Source organism: Dipodomys merriami, unplaced genomic scaffold (genome assembly GCF_024711535.1).
Source record: "Dipodomys merriami isolate MVZ:Mamm:240054 unplaced genomic scaffold, mDipMer1.0.p SCAF_16, whole genome shotgun sequence".
Lineage (NCBI taxonomy): Eukaryota > Metazoa > Chordata > Mammalia > Rodentia > Heteromyidae > Dipodomys > Dipodomys merriami.
In genome coordinates this window covers 15,358,457-15,379,593 of record NW_027202937.1, presented here as the reverse complement: position 1 = coordinate 15,379,593, position 21,137 = coordinate 15,358,457, and the positions used below count along the sequence as shown (strand labels likewise).

The window sequence follows — 21,137 nt, the reverse complement described above, 5'->3', positions numbered from 1 at the left end:
TAACTGCCATTAGCCCTGTCCCAACATGATAGAACTTCAGAAATGACAGATATGATCAATTCAGTAAAAGTTTTGTAAAAATATAATTAGAAGTTTTCTGCACTTGTGAAGAGCATACGAAATATTAAGAGGAAAAAAAGCAATGAAGTGTGCTAGAATGTACTTTTCTCATAATCAAATTTTATACACTAAGCTTTAGGTGCATCTAATTGAATTGATGACCAGAAAACCTAAATTCTTACATTTCTTAATATGTCTCTAAAATTGAACTAAATTTTCCATTTACAGATAGGCATCAGGCTTTAAGTGAATTTCTTTTTATATGTATATCTGGTCATATGTATAGATACACTAAAAATTATATATTCCTTCCTCTGTGGTTATAACTATTATATATTTGAAATGTCACAGTTTTCAAATATTTTTATATATTTGGTGTCTATTTCAAAGGCTTCAGTGAAAGGGAAACTAAAGCCAGAAAATTTTTATCTATAAATACTCTTTGTATAAAATTTAATCAAGAGGCACACAAGAAAAAAAAAAATGGGGACATCCTTATACCTTTTTAAACTTCTATTTATTTGTGACTAAATGAAATTTCCCAGAAACTTGAACCCCAGGCTACTCCTTGATTCTTTTCTCTACCAAGGTTCTATGAAAGATGTACAGAACTCTGAAGAATTTTTCACAGTACACAACATAAATTTTGGTGGTTTGTGTCTCCTGAGATTATTAGAGGAGTAGAAGAGGAGTAGAAGTTACTAACTTCTCTAGCTAAATACAAGGCTGGTTTTGAGAAATACCTTCAAAGTGTATCCCTTTCCAGTTGCATTGTGTCAGTGGTGCTTTTACCAAACTTGAAAACCTGTTGCTTTATAAATAGCTGTTCTTGAATTTTTTTTTTTTGCATTTCAGGAAAACAATTCTGGTTTTAAATACAACTGCTCATAATTTTTCTCTCCCTTTCCTCTCAACAACAGTTAATCACAAATGGGTGTTATTACTAACATTAGTTTTTTTCAAAACTGTAAGGTTGTCCCTCCTCCTCCTCCTCCTCCTCCTCCTCCTCCTCCTCCTCCTCCTCCTCCTCCTCCTCCTCCTCCTCCTCTTCCTCCTCTTCCTCCTCCTCCTCCCCCCCCCTCCTCCTCCTCCTCCTCCTCCTCCTCCTCCTCCTCCTCCTCCTCCTCCTCCTTTTTGTGACATTAGTCCTGGGGCTTGAACTCAGGGTGTGGGTGCTGTACCTTAGTTTTTTGGTTCAAGCTGGTGTTTTACCACTTGAGCCACAACTCCAGTTCCAGCTTTTTGGTGGTAAATTGGAGATAAAGAGTCTCATGGGCTTACCTGCTGAGGTAATTCATAATTCAGCTACGATAACAGATGTGAGCCATTAGCACCTGGCAGTTGTTTGCTTTTAAAGGTTGGTGTGAATGAATCAGTTTTTTTTTCTTTAAAACAAGGAATGTTTTCGAACCACATTGATTTTTTTTAAGGAAGGCTTAAATGAGAACCTGTTAATTAAAAGTGTATAAGCTAAGTTTTTTCAGATACATTATTTCTTAGTTTGTACTCAGACCATTTTCCAGGATGGAACTGGTGTGATCATTACTACAAACTATCACCATGGATTGATAGCGGGCAGTGGCCAGCAGGTGCTGGCTAATTGTCATCACTGATTTTATCCTTGATACAGCTCCTACTGACAGCTGGTGTGTCACCTTTATCTTATCATGAGTTGGTTTTGTCCTTTAAGTTTATTTGTATAAGAGATGAAAAAAAGTTCCTTTCAGTTTTGGCATTGGTGTGATCCTACAGAAGGAGAAGATAATGTCTTTCTGAAGGTGATATTCTCCAATAAGGAATTGGCACTAATGCTGGGAGAATAATTTTATCTTTTGAGTTTGGGTTTCTTTCTCTCTCTCTCTGTCTCTCTTTCTCTGTTTCTTTCTCTCTCTCTCTCTCTTTTTCTTACTCATTCTTTCTTCTTTTTGAATTAACAAGATCCCAGACAACTTTCTGACAAGTGTGATCTAATAAGAGATATTTGAGTCATGACATCTCTTAATTTGTCTTTGTGTGTCATGTAATGATCCAGTCTTTGATGGCAAACTGTGAAACAGAAATTGCTAAGCTACCTAAAGCATGGAAGTTGTCCACAAAAATTCCATATATTTGCATTAATGTTGCTGTGACAATTTATAATTGTGAATAATTTTTCTCAGTTTTGGTAATTATTAGTCTATGATTTTAGTTCTTTTTTTCAAAAAAACTTAACATCTTCATAGACACCTTGGAGTTCAATTCTATATCCTTGTTCTTTTCAACTGCAGGATTAAACTTTAATTGGTTAAGTCTGGGAGAAAAAAAATGTGAGCTGTACTGTATGAGAAAGTTGTAAGCATTTAGAAATGTTATCAGTTCAGCTCCTTGAATCTGGCTATCTGCAAAAGCTGAGCCATCCTTTAAAGAAATTAAACCAATTGGTGTCGAATGTTTTTGAAGTGTGAAAGGCAAGTTTTCTATGCCTACCTGTCTAAGTGCTCTCTGTATTTGATTGCTAGATGACCCCCAAATCCAAAAGGAAGAGCATCCACAGCCGGATGCTGCGGCCAGTGTCCAGAGCCTTTGGTGAGTATTTCACTAATGCCAATGCCAGCCATTTCCTTGTGACAAGAAACACCTCCAGTGAGGAACACAGATGTTCCATAGGAGTACTTGCTGTGTGTAAACATTGAGAAGAAGGTGGTTTGAGAATGGATGTCTTCTATTCCTGAGACACTTAAAACTATAGGAACTTTCTGCATTATTTGCTACCATCTCTCTACCTTATGCTTTGACTTGAGACTTTGTTTTATTTTAGAAATGGAGTTTGACCTGGACAAAGCACTGGAAGAGGTGCCAATTCACATAGAAGACCCGCCTTTCCCATCCATCAGGCAGGACAAGCGAAGCTCCGGATATATCTCTGAATTGCCCTCGGAAGAGGGGAAAAAGCTGGAGCACTTTACAAAGTTAAGGCCAAAGCGAAATAAGAAGCAGCAGCCCACACAAGCCACGGTAGGTGGGTGAGGAAAGGTCTCCTCCCACTTTCCTTCTTGTGGAAAAGTGGCCCCTCCTGTACACCACAGACATTTATAGCAAAGGAGCCTAGAAGCTCCTTGTGTGCGTGTACGCATAGCATCTCAATTTGGTGCTCTGTGCATCTGGAAGGAATGATGCTGTCAAGGTTCCAGCTTCAGAACAGAGCTTTCTTGGGAAGCCCTAGAAAAACATGAGCTATGGGAAGTAAGACATGGATACATCTAGAAATTTTGAATGTCAGAGTAAAAAGATACAAAACAGTTACCAAAGAGTTTAATTGTAATTATAAGTCATCTGCATTTCATTTTGGATTGTGTACATACATCACCCATCTGCCTACTTTGGCATCTTGCCATGGTCAGTATTGGACAACCTACAGGTGCTATGATGAGCAAGGGCTGAAGGGGGAGCACTAGAGCACAGGGTGCACAGCTGCTTGCTCCATCCACTTGTGTGTGCTAAGGTGCCTGAACGTGACTTACTTTGGCATCCATCTCCTGAGTGTCTGTCTCCTCTCCTGTATCCCATATAGCCAAACTGCCTCACCTCCATCACTGAAAAAGAATTCTGTCCTACCATCCCTGTTCCCACTATCCTATCATTCTGCCACCCTCAAATCCTCCTTCTATACCAGCTGACTCCCCCAAACTACCCTCCTAATATCATTTCTGGCTTTCCACCATGACCTTCTCATGGCCTCTTTTCAGCCACACATTACTCGATGGCTTGGTGCAGAAAGTTCTGTCCTCCCTGAGAGGTGATTTCCCATTGGTCTTCCTTGTCACCCATCTTCTCAGTTTTGTTTTTTGTTTGTTTTTTTTTTTAGTTATCTAGATTTTGTTTCAGGCTCTGTTGTTGACCAAACCTGTCTACTGAAGTTTGAATTTTCAGGTATGGTTAAGTCTCCTGAACTGGAAGGTTCCAGAACATCACAAGTGCAAAAAGTCCATAACTGAGAGCTTAACTTTCCCTGTCAACCTGTCCTCCCTCTTAGATCCTCGGCCTCCCATGGGGCATCTCTAGTGGACATATTAAAAAACCAGATAGGACCCGAATCTCCTGCCCTTACCTTACTCCTTTGCTGTCCTAAGCCCCATCTGGCTTCAGTAGCCCTTTCTGATTGCTTTCTCCTGGGCTGGGAATGACTGTCAGACCCTTCACATCTCTACTGAGACAAGACTTTCTCAGGAACCCCTCCCTCCCAGTCTCGCTATTCTCACAGAGCTATTTGCATGGCTCTGGGGAAACTTGTTCTCACAGATGTGCACAGTGCACAGCCTCAGCAACTCTCTGTGGAAGGTGTTTATCCTGTAATGGTTCTCATCACGTTAGTTTCTGCATGCCATCCTCCTTGTCTGTAAATTCTTTGTAGGCAGAGCTGTAACTCATCATCCTTATAAATATGCTCAGTGCTCACTATGGGTTTAGCATAAAGCAAATATTTAGTAATACTTAGCGTTAATTGATGGCTGGCTGGAGATATAAACAGTTGAGAGTCATAGCAATTTGTCCACATGGTTAATGATTCATTCGTTTTAGATTAGGTTTCAGTTACATTGGGTTGATGTCCTTCATTGGAGTCTGAAGAGCTTAACACAGTCTCCCCTCCCCTTAAAAAAAAAAAAAACAACAGAAAAGAATTCTAGTGCATTATTTTCTTTCCCAATTTACTTCATTGTAGATATTTTGAAGTGTACTGTTATATGTAATCTTGGAAGGGGGGAGTAATTTTTTTTTCTTTAAGTAGGGGAAGGGCTTTCAGCTAAGGGAGAAAGATACCCCTCCACACTGTACTCACTCTCCATTTTAAATTGTTATCAAATAAATGTTCTGTAGTTGATTCTATGAATGTGGGAGCATGATCAGCAGCATGACTTCTGTATGATATTATGACTTCAGTTTCCCTAGGATTAAGCCGGTGGCTCTTGGAAAAAGAATCAAAAAGGGAATGGACTTGTGATGGAGTACACTAGATAGATTACTAGAGATTACTTTTCTCCCCATTACTGGGATCCTGACCAAAGTACCTAAAGCAAAAGACAAATTAACATGAGAAAAGCATAACTGAATTAATTTTTGTTTTATCTGACATGGAAAGCTTCAGAAGTAAATGCACAAGGGAAGAAGAAACCTGTGTGCTTTTATTCTGATGGAGAAGTATGGGTCCCTAGACACTACGATCATAAACTGTAGGAACATAGCAGTAAGGCCTGGGGATAGATTCATCTCTGTGTCCCTGTGTCCTCAAAGGTAAGGAAGTTTCTTCAGATGTAGGGCAGCTACCTCTAGAGTGAAGGGAGTGTTACCTGTTTCAGGTGGGAGTGACCTTTCTGAACCTACTGTTTTTCTAAGTTACCACAGTGCTGTTTTCAGTGCTGTGTTCTGAGCCTCATCAGTATATTCTAGAGAAACTTTACCTTTGTTCAAGATCAAACCAGCACATTCCAGGCTCTTCCTTCTTAGAGACTGCCTTTTATAACCCAAAAGTGAGTACCAAGAAGAATGGACTGTGGTCATAGCCTAAATAAATCAGGTTTCTCCCAGGAGCCTTGGTGGACTGAATTAACATGTTTTTTTTTTCTTGGTTTCATAGTAAAGATACAACACTGAATGGTTCCAATTTACAGTTTTCCAAGTGCTTTCATGTCTAACAGCCTTGTGAGGTGGCCATACAGCTACCTTCACCTACCTTTTCCAGGTTAGAATCAGGAAGAAATAGATGGTAGCGTCAAGTAAAACATTTATCCCTACTGTATGGTCACAGCAATCATTTAGTACTGACACTGATTTTCTGGCTATTGTTAACTAAAATCAGTTTATACTGTCTTTCTTAGCATTTCTAAGTCTGTTAATCTCTACTGCCCCAAAGAGGTATTCCAGATATGAGAATTTTCAAAGACAAGATCACATTTTTTTAATTTTTAAAATTTTATTGTAAAGGTGATATACAGAGGGATTACAGTTACATAAGTCAGATAATGAGTACATTTCCTTTTGAACAGTGTCACACTCTCCCTCATTTTCTTCCAGTTTTTTCCCCTCCCAACTTCCTCCTCAAGTTGTATAGTTCATTTCCGTCATAGTTGTCTAGTGGGTGTTAGTGCTGAATTGGTTCACCCTTTGTCCCACTATATCTATGCTTTCCCCTCCTCTCCCCAAATCAGAGCTCAGAAATTAAACCTACCAAAAATAAATCCCCAAAGAAACAACAACCCAATTAATAAATGGGCTAAAGACTTGAAGAGAGACATCTACAAAGAAGAAATAAAAATGGCCAATAGACACATGAAGACAGGTGTGACATCTCTGGCCATAAAAGGAATGCAAATCAAAACAACATTTAGATTCTACCTCACCCCAGTTAGAATGGCCATGATCAAGAAAATTAACAACGGCAAATACTAGAGGGGATATGGCCAAAAAGGAACACTTCTACACTGCTGGTGGGAATATAAACTTGTTCAGCCACTCTGGAAAGCAGTATGGAGGTTCCTCAAAAGACTAAACAGAGCTTCCCCATGGCCGAGCAATGCAACTCGCAGACATCTGACAATTGATCACAAACCAGGCCTCACTAAAATCCACCAGCACAACTATGTTCATTGCAGCATTGTTATCAAGGATCACTTTAAATTCCAACATGTCTACCTGGCTAAAGTAATATTTAGACTGAGAATGTGGCTTAGTGGTAGAGTGCTTGCCTAACATGCATGAAAGCCCTGTGTTCAATTCCTCAGTACCATATAAACAGAAAAAAAAAAAAATACAGAAGTGGTGCTATGGCTCAAGTGGTAGAGTGCTAGCCTTGAGCAAAAGAAGCTCAGGGACAATGCCCAGGCCCCGAGTTCAAGCTCAAGGGCTGGCAAAAAACAAAAACAAAAACCAGATAGCATTGTAACTTTATTTTTTTTCAAACAAAACAAATCAACCTTTTACACTTAAATTGATCTTACATTGAACAGAAAAAGCTGGAAATGGCACTATGGCTCAAGTGGTAGAGCACTAACCTTGAGCAAAAACAGCTCAAGGACAGTGCCCAGGCCCTGAATTCAATCTCCAGGACTGGCAAAAAAAAAAAGGGGGGGGGGAGGGAGAGATAATATTGTAAATTTTAATTTTTGCAAAAAAACCAAATAAACCTTTTACACTTACATTGATCTTACTGTTTTGATATGCGTGTAGATTGCTAAGGTTTGAACCCAGAGCTTTGTGCATGCTAGGCCAATGCTCTATCATGCAGGTATGTCCCTAGCTCACTATTAAAAATAAATAAATAAATTACAAAAGTATTTTCATTTTTAATCTTATGTGGCAAATCACAATCATTTAAAATTGCCAAGCATCTTTTAAATAATTGATGTAAACCTTTTAACTTTATATTTTTTTCCTGTTTTCCTGCTTTCCCCTAAACAATAACAACAAGAACAGCAACAAGAACAAGAATAATAGTAAGAAAGAATGTATACCATCTTGTCCATGTAATTAAAGCACATATAAGGACTCTTAAGACATTACATTATGGCTGGCTGTAGAGTTTCATCCCCTCTTTGGTAGGCAAGATGTGAGGGGTTCTCCCATTCTTGGCAGGATATATATGTACAAGGTTTGATCTTTCTGAGCCTGGGCTAACTCCTTTCTAAATTACCAGCATTGTCTACATCATTGAATTGTCTTGAAAAATAAATGGGTCGAAAGCACACAAACCTGTATTAAATGCAAATATTATTTTTCAAAGCTCATCTATTAATATTAGCTCTTACAAAAAGTAAATATTGGCTTTTTCCTTGGCTCCATGTCTCCCTTCCTCTATTCTAAGATGGAGAAGGAAAAGAAGAAAGTCTGATTTATTGCCTCTATTAAGCCACCCTTGCTAATTTGGGAGGAGTCTTTCATTAAGTAACAAGTCATATATAAGAAATTCTTCTCTCTCTGTCTCTCTGTCTGTCTCTGTCTGTCCCTGTCTCTCTGTCTCTCTCCCTCCCTCCTTTCTTCCCTCCCCACCCCTGTATGGCTTTCACCAGAAACCAATGCCAGTACCACAGCACCATGCCCTCGGAACTGAGAGCTGAATAAGGCCCTTTTCCTAATAAAGGATCCAGCTTCAGATATTTTGGTATAGCAGATTGAGACACAAACCCTGTAGGCACCCTAAATTTAAAAAAAAACGAAAGAAAGAAATTCCTATTCAAAATTCTTTTATAGTTGGAGTGACTTCAGAAGTTTTTGCTTTTGGTGAATGTGAATGAAGTAAGAATGGAAATGGTATTTGGGAAGATCCTAGAATTTTTCAGAATACATATACAAGAGTATAGCAGACAAAAGAGAAATGTATTAAGTATGATAAGCCTAGCCATTATGTGATAGGAACTTTTATTAGCTAAATCCCTGAGTTCATTTCTTGCTCCCATCATAGTCCACTGAGGGCATTTCTGGTCCCTACAACAGTCATTCAGAGACTCAGGCTTCCTTCACTCATGGCTCTATCATCTTCTTTCATCATGGCAGTCCCAGCCATTCAGCACTAATGAAGCACTAAGATTGATATCCATGAATTTTTGTGGGCCAAGCCCATAAACATGGTCTTCATTGCACTGGTTTATAATCTATTTTTATTAGCATATTCCATATGGAGGGACATGCAACAGAGAGTGTGAATTACCTAGAAGTCCTCATTACATCCCCCTGGCTAGAAACCATACACACACATACACACACACACATACACACATGTGCGCACACACACACTATTGTTAGACAATTTGGAAAGGTCAATGTTGAAGCTAATCACATTGGTACTTTAAAAGAATCAAGTTGTTTTTTTTCACTAAGTAAGAATTGGTAAATAGATCCTGGACAGACACATAGTCATTTCTGCAACTGTTTTTAAGTTTACCAATTTTTTCATCATGTTTTGATATTTTTTTCAATGAACAGTTGCTTAATTTAACTTTTTCAGGATTGGCATTGATCATTTTCTGTTTTTTTGTTTGTTTGTTTGTTTGTTTTTTGTTGTTGTTTTTGGTTGGTCGTGGGGCCTGAACTCTGGGCCTGGGTGCTGTCCCTCAGCTCTTCAGCTAAAGGCGAGCGCTCTGCCACTTGAGCCACACCACCACTTGTGGCTTTTTCTGCTTATGTGGTGCTGAGGAATTGAACCCAGGACCTCATGCATGCAAGGCAAGCACTCTATCACTGAGCTACCTTCCCAGCCCCCATTTTTCTGTTTTAACCTGATGTTGCGGTAACCATATCAATAGATTTTTTCTAATGTTATGCCAGACTTGCTCATTTTTTTTGCAATCTTTTAACAAACTGAGAGGTTTTATTTGTCAAAATTCTTATACGATTGTTATATCTATATGCATAAATGGGAATACTGTAATTTCTCTTTTTTTCTTGTCTAGACTATCCCTCTAGTTCGGGTTTCAAAGTCATACTTTATTTATAAAATTAGTTGACAGCCACCTTTCCTTTCCTAATCTCTGGAACAATTTGTATGTAATATAGTCTGTTCCTTCCTCTCCTGGAACACCATCCTGAACCGAAGTGTTCTCTGTGTGCCATTAGTATATGATCTGTGTATGTAAATCTATCCAGGTTACTTAATTCTTTTTGAACCCATTTTGATAATTTGTTTCTCTGTATATTGTCCACTTAGTATAATTGTTCATTTAGGTTGAAGTTTTTTTTAAAGAGTTTAATCTCTTCAAAGCCCCCCTCATTCTTTTCATTTTTAATCTGTTTTAATGTTTGTTCCTCAGACAGGGGATTGCCTTTTATATTAGTCTCTTTCAAACCATCATTTTGAGTTTTATCCATCTTCTCAAGTTCATTAATTTTTGTCTTATATTAGTCTTTATTTCCTTTGAGTTTGTTATTTCTCACCTTGTTTCCTCAAGTCATCAATTTTCCATGATTCTTACTGTCTAATGCATGCATATATACTACCATGATTATTCAGCTTCCTAATTAACACTCTCTAGTCATATTTATTCACAGAGTTACTAATGCACCTAATTGTCCTAACTTCCTTCCTGCCCATCTCCATCCAGCCTAGGAAGATGTAGTGAGAGTTTTGGCAGCTGTCTTATCAAAAGCCAGGTGCAGCGTTCAGGGTTTTCCCCAGGCACATTCCCTTTACTCATCCTGGTAGAGGGAAAACAGAGGGTGGTCTGAATTGCCTTTATTCCTCACAATCACCAACTGATCTTCTAAGTACTCCCAAATTATATCGTTTGAGCGATTACTTATACACTGGAGATGCAAAGAAGTCTGCTTTCTTTATTTCTCAAACATCACTGGTTTTGCTTGCAAGAAGCTTTTCTCCAAGGCAAGTGCAGTCTGTTTGGTCAGCACTAGTTTATAGTCTCTCTTCTCTCTTTCCTACAACTGTGCTGCTCTTTTCAGTCTGATTTTTATTCTCCTTGACAGAAAAGACTTGAATTCAATCTTTTCCTTTGGCTAGTGAATGAGCTAAAACAGCATGTGCATTTGGCCTTGAACTCTCTTACAGACCACATTTCATTTCAGTCTTCAGTTTTTTGGCTGCTTGTCTCAGGCCAATGGGTACCTCCTGCTTCCTATTTAACAGCTGCCTTTTAACACATGCCTCACTGAAGATCTCCCAGTGATCCTGGACTTCCCTTAACCTGTCTGCTCTGGGTCTTTTTATCTTTAAGATGACAGGGTTGGACTGGGAGATGTGTGAGGTGCAGTCCAGCACTAAAATGTGGCCTGGCCTGCAGAGAAGCAGACAGCTCTGTTCAGCTCTGTGCCTCCATCTCTGAAGCCATTGAAGTTATCCGCATCCCCAGAGAGCCTTTTGTGCCAGCTGTGAACTCTGTTTCAAAGCAGGAGAAAAAGAAAAAGGCTGAGGGGGAGATATTATACAAGTGAAGCTTAATCTCCTGTGCCTCCCCTTAAAGCAGGAAGGAGAGTTACTTGAGAAGTAGCTGGAAGAAAGCTCCATGATAGGACCCAGTGTCCTGAGGTCCTAACCGTCCTCATTCATTAGTGATGTGATAGGTGTGGATAGCCTTTGCTCTCTGCACCACTGTTTGATCTGGAACTATCCAGCAACTAGGATAAAGCTGTATTTGCTTTTCAGTTCAAAGGCTAGATAGGAGGGTGAAATAATAATGTGCAAAACACATGTAAATTTTTGAGCTTTGGCCAACTTAGGGCTCTTAACTACTGCTGTTGAGGTATTCCCCCTTCTTGTCCAAAAAGAAAAATGATAATATAAGTAAACTCTGTGTTACTTTATCATTTGTAGTCCAAAGAAGTTATTCAGTGAGCTGCTTTCTGTATATAAATGAATGAATAATTTTGCTATTTCTCTGTAGCAATACATATGAAAAGCTTGCACCGGTTAATATAAAGTACTGTTTAGATGAGACGTTGTTTCTATTGTTCACATTGCTCTTTATTATCTGTTGTCTGCTCACTCGTCAGCATTTCATATAGATTTTTCACAGCCTACTAACCCTGGTTTCTGATATACTAGTCGTCATGAATTCCCTATCAGACATCGGGTTTATAGTGCATTTTAGAAACCTTGTTTCTTCCTGTCTACATTATGGTTGTCCACATGGCTTCTATCTCAGCAGCTTATGTGTTCCCTATTTTAGTGAGTCTTGTCCCTCCTGTGGCACTTTTTCAACACTTTCAATTCAGCAATGCATGTTTGATGAATTAAGATGAAGGTAAGTTAACTGTATTTGTATTTTCAACAGGTCTGTGCTGTCAACATTGTCTCTCAAGATGGAGAACAGAATGGCCTTATGGGGAGAGTGGATGAAGGTGTAGATGAATTTTTCACCAAGAAAGTGACCAAACTGGATTCCAGGTGAGTTACTTCATTAGCAATACTATCTAGTTCCCATTTAAGTCACTAACAGTTACAATTAAACACAGCATATTAAGTCTTTTTTTTAGATAGAAAATGTACAGTTGTGTTGAGTTTATAGCATATAATCTCTCAAGCCAGCAACATCAGTGTCACCTAGAACATGGCAGAAATGCTCATCCTCAAGGCCCTAACCACAGGCCTAGTGAATCAGAAACAAGATAGAGCACAGCAATGTTTTCATAAGCTCTTCAGCTTAGGTGGAGGCACTTTTCTTACCCAGACCTAAAAATATACCACCTCAATGTATTTTGGCTGGCGGGGGTGGGGGGGTGGGAAGGGGTGGTGCTTTTCTCATTCACTCAAATTATAAGACTCTGAGCACCGCCATATCAGGGTTCCTACTTTGAGATTCTGCTTGTCCATAATTGATACATTTGACAGGGGATGGGGTGGAGGAAGCTAAGTCATTGCTAAATGGCATGATCATATGGTGTCAGAATAATAGAATTGGTAAAGAGGTTAGTCTCTGAAGACTTTTTCTTGCATTTCTTTTTTTTATTACTTAGGATGCTGTTTTCTTAGAAGTTAGCTTGGTGGTGCTTCTAGTAATAATAATTGAACTGGAAATACTCCAGTCTTTAAGCCTAGTCTTTTCTCACCTAAATGCAGATCCATCCCCAAATATGCTTCTCACAATGCCGTGTGTCTATGAAGTATTCTTCACCTTGAGATATCAGATTCAGGAAGGTGTTTAAACCGTACTGATAAGTGTAGGACAAGCAGGCCCCTGACAGGGAGGGAAGACCCTAGTCTGTTCTGTAGATGATTATGCCTTATCTCACTTCTGCAAAGTGATGAGATGGAAGTAAGCCTGATTTTTATATCAATAACAGTATAACTTGCTGCATCTTGGGAAGTTTAGGACCCAATTTTTTGTCTTCTTTGACACTGGTCTTGATGCTTAGCTCACTACAATTTGGCAAAATTTTATTCTATTTTTCAGGAACCTTACCTGTAATGCTCATCTATTCTTTGCCACTTTTCCCATGACTGCTCCATCACCACAAATGAATTGTTTTTCCTCCCCTGCTGACTTAGTACATTTTATGTTCATCCTATGCCCACATCTGTTAGAGTACCTACAATCCTTTGAGAATTTGTTTGGTGTGTAATTCTTTTACAATACAAGGATTGGATGAATGTATTTTCAGTGTAAAAGATTCAAGAAATACCAACATTAACAGAGCAAACTAGAAAATCTTTCTGGATGAATAGCTGCGGAATATTTTCAAAACTTTTTCCAAATAGGATACTGTCCTTCCAGAGTCTGTTTTTGTTCCAGGTTGAATCTTTTTTTTTTTTTTTTTGTAATGGTGCCAGGTTGAGCTTGGGGCCTTAATGCATGCTGTACTGTATCTACATCCCTTGATTTGGTCTTGATTTGTAATCCAGGCTGGCCTTGAGCTCATGATCCTTCTGCATCTTTCTCTCATGTGCTGGGATTGTAGGCATGTACACTATACCCAGCTAAGACTTGCTTGGAATTGAACCCAGGACCTTGTGCATGCTGGGCAACCACTCTTCTACTGAGCCATCTACCTAGCCCTTAACTTCAATCACTGCTTTTGAATTCAAGACAATTTTGAACTTCCATATAAACTACAGATAGCATTATAGACTCTTTTCTTAAACTTTAGAAATGTGTATTTAAGTAGTGGGAGATTCACAGATATTTGATATAGACCATACATACTGTGAAACCTGCCCCACTGTGGTTTCTTCTGCCATTATGCTACTTTTATCATTATTTGTCTCTGACCGAAAGTTGGGGAAATTTGATGGGTGTAAAATCACTTTCTGCAAAGATACTATGCTAGGAAAATTCCGGTCATGTTTCAGGGCACAAATAAAACTACCCATCTCTGTTTTCAAAAATCCAATGTAAGTTTTTATTTTTTTAAATTTTATTTTGTTATTAAAAAAATAGACATCAGCCCAGCACAAGTGTTAGACTCTGAGTTCAAATCCCAGTAGCAGAAAAAAAAAGATTGTCAAGGTATATGTCAAGATTATAAAGGAAATATGAAGAAGTTTGAAAAATCAAAGTTATGTACACTCACAGTTTAAAATATCAAATGTTTAATTGGCTATGGTGACACATGCCTGGAGGTAGAGGTTGGAGGATCAGAAGTTCAAGGCCAGTCTAGACAAGGTAGCGGCAAAACCCTGTCTCAAAAACAAAATGAAGTGGAGCTCCATGAGCATAGCTCGAGTGATGAGCTACTTGCATAGTATACACAAGACCTTGGGTTCACTTCCTTACTTCTTCCACTCCCGATTCCCAGTAGTAACTAATAATTTCTATTCATTAGCTGTTTGATTTGTTTCATTTTTTTAATAATATGTTCCTCCACCCTCTGTTTTACAGTTTTATTTTAGATAATTGTAACTATTAATTTCTTATTATACAAATGACAGTGTAACACATATACTCTGTCCCCACCAGTATTTTCCCTCTCACTGTCTCTTTCTTTTTCCAATCGTTATTTAATTTTATCATAATGGTTAGATCAATATTTAGTATTCATTCTAGCTATGTAAATATGCACAATTGACTTATATATTGTGATTACATTTTCTTTCCAATAAAACTTTTTATTTTTCCTGGAGTTAATAATTATCCCCCTTTTCATTTATTTTCTGCATTCTTGTTTTTCACTTATGCTCTACATCTCTAGTAAAACCACAGATGTCTCAGTTTGCTCAAGTATTCTGTTGTATTTTCTTTGACTCATCTCTTACCTATGCCTAATAGGATTCTGTGTGGCCTCTAGGTCTCCTTCACTGCTGGCTTTCTGGGATTTTCCTTTATCATCTACCAGGGTATCCCTTCCTGTCTGTCATTCTTGTGTCTTTTTCTGTTTGTGTTGATCCCATTGTTTTTATGTATTACTTTCTGCAATTGCTTTAAATAATATCACTAGGTGTTTAGAAGTTGGAATTTTTAGTCAGAATCCATGTTACAGTAGAATTTTGGAAACTTTGCTTGATTATTTTATATCTTAAGATGTAATAAGAATACCATGTCGTCGTCATCATCACCATCATTATCTTTAAGTAGTTCTACAAAAGGGTTTCAATTTAATGTAACAGTTTATGTGTACAACACATCTTGGTCAGTTTGTCACTTATTTTTGTTTTCCTTTTTTTGGAAGCACTGGGATCATCTTGAGTTCTTGGAATACTGAGTTGCTTGTTTGTTTAACCAATTTGCAAGATGTCCTTTTAATCTGAAAATTTATCTCCATTTGGTTCTGTAATTTTTCTTGAATTATTTCTCTCATTATTCTCTTCTGTTTTCTCTATTTTCTGTTGTTGTTAAGCCTCTGGTATTTGATTTGAGTATTTCCTCCATGAATCTATCAGTTCTGACCTTTTCTTTCCTCATCTCTCATTCTTTGTGTCCTTCTTCCCAATAGTCCTGGAGATTTCTTCAGCTGTGTCTTCCAACCTTAAGTTTTCTACTGCCGCCATGACATTTCTCTATTATTATTCTTTTGTGGATGTAACATTCCTTCCTCTCTCTTGTGATGGAATGGGGCACAGACAGGTTTCTTGGAAGTTTGTGAGGCAGGGTTCATAGCTAATGGGCTTCAGATTTCTTGGAAGTTTGTGAGGCAGGCTTTGTAACTAGTGGGCTTCAATGTAAGTTGATCCCTGAGTGTTAACACAATACCGTAAGTCTTTTTTATAGGTTTCATCTCCTGCCTGGATATATACCTCTTATGGATTGAGTGAAAGAAAGGGGTTGAAATGTTCAATATTTAGACTTTTGGGGGGGGGAGTACTGGGTTTCAAATTCAAGGCATCTACTAGACATATGCCTAGTGCTTTTTGCTTTATTTGCTTTTATGCTATGGCTTTGCATTAGTGCCCAGGGCTAGCCTCAGACCTCAATCCACCTACTTCCATCTCCTACATAGTTGGAATCATGGGTGTGCTCCAGCACACCTGACTTCTTCTTTGAGGCAGGGTATTGATAACTTTTTACCTCAACCGTCTTATCTCCATCTATAAAGTAGCTGTTTTTACAGATGTACACTAGATGGTGCCAAGCCTTATTGAGGATGTCTTGAACCCTCTTTTCAGTATTGTACACTTCAGCTGCACTCTGAGTTTCTTTCACTCTCTGCAGTAAATGAAGTCAGGGTGGAGTGGGCATTCTTGCTTTGGACTTAGGGAGAGAAGCTGATGGTTTTATGAATGAGCACTCAGCCAGCCTTTCTCTCTTCAGCTTCCCTTCATTTCTATATCCCCAGATGCCCCTGATCCTTGTTCCACACCCACATAAATCCAATCACTTCTGGCCTGTGGATAACATTTCAGCTTTCTCAGATTTCTGAAGCTGGTTTTTGCTCATAATTCTAGGGACTTTTATTGTTTTTGTCATTTCTCCCTTGGGTGGCTCAAAGCTCTGTTTTTTTGTCTTCCCTTGCTGTGTGACTTTAATGGAGATTCAGAGGAGCTAAGTGGATATTGAGTCTGCCAACTTTAGATGGAAGACAGTTGCTTTGTGATGCCTCCCATAGCTCTTGTTTATTCTCTTTTTCTCTTCCCATTCCCCACATTAAAGAATACTTGTTTCTGCCCACCTTTCCCGTTGCCTTCTCATTTTGCTGCTGCTTTCAGTGGCTCTTACATTTAAGCAAGGATCCAAATCTTGGCTTGGCTTGACTACTAAGGGCAGGATTTCAGGCGTTAATCTAATAATGACAAAAGGATTATTAGGGGGCTCTAGATCCATCTGGCCTTTTCCAATGTTCTCAAAGTACACAAAGTAGTCATCCATTTGCGTGTCAAATTGATCCTGCTTTTTGTGAAGTTCACACACATAGAGAGGCTTGACCAAAGCATCTGAATGTGAAAATTTCCCTGTGTATCCAATTCTACCACTGATAGCCTCGGGTTCTCATTCTTAGTGGCATGTGCATCTTCAGATGGATTCAATACAATCATACTCCACATACTCACTTTTCTAAGCAAAAATGCCTTCACTTTTGTAAAGCGAAGTAGGATAGCGCAGGGTACAGTGGTAATCTTCATATTTATGTCTTCATCGAATCCTGCTAGCACTTCTATTTTGAGTCACAATCACAGGCTCTGTGTCTTGCGTTGAAATGCAGGAGATCCTCTTCCAGAGGCTCTGAGTCCCAGGAGCTTGGGGAAGGAGGAGAAGAAAAGAAAAAACGAGACTCTCGGAAAAGTGGCTTTCTCAATTTAATCAAAGTCCGGTCCAAGTCAGAGCGGCCACCCACGGTGTTGATGACAGATGAACCCTCTTCACCAAAAGGCGCTGTGAGAAGTCCAGCTGTGGACACTCCCAGGAGAGACACGAAGGCAGCCGAGCACAATGGCAGTTTTGAACGCACCGAGGAGATAAAAACCCCCGACTCCTTTGAGGAGAGTCAGGGGGAAGAAACTGGGAGGCTGGAGCGGGCTGACAGTAGAGGCAGCCCACAGGGAGGGCGGAGATACGGGGTCCAGGTGATGGGCAGTGGTATGCTGGCAGAGATGAAGGCCAAGCAGGAGAAGAGAGCCGCCTGTGTGCAGAAGGTAAGGACGGTCCTTTTGTTGTGTTTTCCTTAGAGACCGTATATAGCCCTCACCATGGTGGTGTGGCACAAGTGCACCTGGGCCCAAGGGCCACAGGGCTGAGGTGAGCCACTGCAGCTTTGAAGCTCCATCATTGGCTCTGAGAATTGACCCCTTCTCCCGGAACTTGTCATAATAGCCTGTGAGTGAGAGCTGCAAAAGACTGAGTCAGCTGAATTTGAATGCAGACCTTAGGGTGATTGTGGATAGGAGAATTGACAGGCTAACACAAATACCGCAACCAGTAGATCATCACATAAAGGCTGAATCTAGTTCCCATTTATTTCAAAGTTTGACTTGTTTTTAATCTGCAGAGTCCTTTTTATAATTCCATATTTAAATAACAAAAGAAAAATTTAGGAGCTAGTGTTGGTATCTTATGCCTGTATTCCTAGCTATTTAAGAGACTGAAATTTGAGAATTAAGGTTTCAAGCCAGCCCAGGAAGACAAATCTATGAGATTTCCAGCAAAAAGCTCGAAGGAGAGGGGGCTGGGAGGTGGCTCAGTAGTAGAGCACTTGCCTTGCATGCCTGAGGCCCTGGGTTTGATTCCTCAGCACCACATAAGCAGAAAAAAAAAAAAAAAAAAGCCAGAAGTGGCGCTGTGGCTCAAGTGGTAGAGTGCTAGCCTTGAGCTGAAGAGCTGAGGGACAGTGCCCAGGCCCCAGAGTTCAGGCCCCATGACCGGACCCAAAAAAAAAAAAAAAAAGGAAGTAGAGTGGGAGGTATAGCTCAAGTGGTAGAGTGTTATTCTTGAATGAAAATGAGAAGTGAGAACATAAGGCCCTGAGTTTGAAGCCCAGTAGCAGCTGCACCAAAATAAGGATGATGATGATGATGATAATGATGATGGTGATGATGATGATGAAGAAAAAACCAGAAAGAATAATTCAGGGCAATCTTCTTCTAATTGCTTGGTTACTCAACCATTGATCAAGGAAAATTTCATATTTTAAAAATTGCAATCTATTCATTCTCAGAGTCTTTTCAGAGTGTTATGTATCTGTTTCATCTACTTAAAAGAGAACATTCTTGTTACAGTCATTAACATAAACATGCCAATGTTGAACTCGAGTTTTAGTTACTGTTCATTAGACTGAGATGTGTTTTATTTTAATTTTTTTGTAATTGTTTGTGTACTGCAGGTTAACCCCAGTGCTCAATCCCGAGCCATGCTACTAGGTTTCATCTTTTTTTAAGCTTTGTTTTTGAAATAGAATCTCACTAATTGTGCGTAGGCTTTGTATCGAACTCATGCTCTTCCTGCCTGAATCTCCTGAGTAGCTGGGATTACAAGCATATCTTAAGCTCTATTGCTTTTACATATCCAAGTGCCTCAAAGAAAGGAATATTGTCCTCTGTTTTATGCGGAGTTTCAGAAGAAACCCATTCTCCCCAGTGAACCCTTGATTTTCAGAAGGTTAATAGTAAACTACATAGCCATGTTATAAAGGGATCTTTCATTTTAACTCTAAACAACTCCCTTCTATTAAATCCTGAATCCCACTTGATTTCACAGCTGTTCACCAGACCTCTTCCGTCAGCATCAGCCCCTAACCATTACCTAGTTTCAGATTCCCTCAGTCAATGACAGAGGGAAGAGTTTTGAAAGAGTCCATGTAGTTTTCAAGGGAGACAGGATGGAGTCCTTACTGGTCAGAATTCTGATTATACACTACATCCATAGCATGAGTGAGTCACATGTCCAGAGGTTTACATTTTAATCCACTTGTAACTTCTTTATAACAGTGAATGGCATATTTTCACAAATTAGCTGTTTATTTTATCAATGATGCCAGGGATCATGCTAGTTGCTTTTTTGGTGGAAAAATGAGAAATCCTACTGTTGCCTTTTTTAATGTGTGTATGTGTGTTTGTGTGTTTGTGTGTGTGTATGTGTGTATGCTTTGGATTAATACATAAATTGACTCAAAGTGGCACAATCCTTATGGCTTAATGTAGTTGTTTGGGGATGGATTATGTTACTGTTCTCTGACGCCATCTACTGTCAGTTTGAGCAACCATCACTACCAATTTTTAGTATATATAAAGTACACACCAATCATGGGTATTCATCAGAATAATAAAAGAAAGGTTTGTTTTTAAATTAGGTTTAGACTAAAATCCCACAACTATATCATCCATGTAGGGTCAATGGTCCATCCATGCTGTTGGTAAAATATATGATGCCTTTGCTTTCCTCCGAATAACTCTTCTTGCATTATCGATAATGCAACAAACATCGATAGAAGAATCAGTAGGGGAAGGTTTGTCACTTATTGAGTGCAATGGGTTGTAAGTGCTTAGGGGTCATATCTTTCCTTCAGAGGGGCTCACCAAGTCAGCTGCTGGCACACCAGCACACTTAGTATTATATTATTCTTATTTTGAATAGTCAAGTTTGAGATTCATATTTACCTCAGAAAACCTAGGAAAAAACAACAACAACACAGTAGAATATAAAGGTAAGGAGGTCCTTGCTCCAAGGAACCAGCCCTGCACTATAGATGTGTCCTGAGCACAGAGGACTAGCCTGGGGCTTCTTCCTTTGGGGTCACATTTCTATGGTGATGCCAGATGATATGCTTCTTGTAGTTATGGGGCTTGTGTACATGTTCCTTATCAGAGACCTGCTTAGCCCCTCCACTAGCTAAAGTAGAGCTCTGTGATCTCTCAGCTCCCTGCCACTTCCTTGGAAGAGCTGGCACTTCCAGAAGGGTGTGGCTGGACACATAATCGAATGTAGTGAGTGGATTCCAAATTTTTTGTAACATCAAAGATATTCTAATTCAACATGTCAACTTATGAGTACAACGCATCTTGATCATGTATTTTTTTTCATCTATGCTCTTCATTCTAATACAGACTTACATACCATGAGGGAAAAAGTGTATCCTATGTACTATGAGGGAAAAAAGTGGTTCCTTAGTTCAACAGTTTTAGCTTCTGCCCTGAGACTGTGGCATTTGGCTTGTCCCATCTTTAGCACCACAAGCCCCTCCTCTCTGCAATTTAAAAAAAAAATTAATTGAGGCTTTGGGTTGTAGTTCTGTGGTAGAGTACTTGATCAGCATGCACGAACCCTTGAATTTGATCTGTAACACTAAAAAAAAAATAACGAGCCGGGCGCTGGTGGCTCACGCCTGTAATCCTAGCTACTCAGGAGGCTGAGATCTGAGGATCGCGGTTCAAAGCCAGCCCGGGCAGGAGAGACCGTGAGACTCCTATCTCCAATAAACCACCAGAAAACCGGAAGTGGCGCTGTAGCTCAAGTGGTAGAGCGCTCGCCTTGAGCTGAAGAGCTGAGGGACAGCGCTCAGGCCCAGAGTTCAAGCCCCACGACCGACAAAAAAAAAAAAAAAAAAAAAAAAAAAAAATAACGAAACATAAAGTATAATCTTTTTATTTTTATTTTTCTCCCAACAACCTACCTGAATTCTGTGGTTCTGAGTCAGTAGCCTTTAAGCCGCTGTTCCTCAACTAGCTTTCTTGGAAACCAAGCCTAGAGAGGATCCCTTTACCTTGCATGGAGCATCAGGTCTGCTAGAAAGAGGAAATA

The 21,137-nt window shown here is 39.4% G+C and overlaps 1 protein-coding gene across 5 annotated transcripts in view; it reads left to right on the top strand.

The window, feature by feature from the left end:
• Positions 1-21,137, top strand: part of Carmil1 (capping protein regulator and myosin 1 linker 1) — a 288,276-nt gene that overhangs the window by 251,534 nt on the left and 15,605 nt on the right. For all 5 annotated transcript variants that reach the window (XM_070024433.1, XM_070024432.1, XM_070024431.1 and 2 more), the window contains exons 30-33: positions 2,559-2,625; positions 2,858-3,054; positions 11,811-11,923; positions 17,110-17,539. In XM_070024433.1, the coding sequence (XP_069880534.1) occupies positions 2,559-2,625; positions 2,858-3,054; positions 11,811-11,923; positions 17,110-17,539 (807 nt within the window). The remainder of the gene's footprint in view (positions 1-2,558; positions 2,626-2,857; positions 3,055-11,810; positions 11,924-17,109; positions 17,540-21,137) is intronic.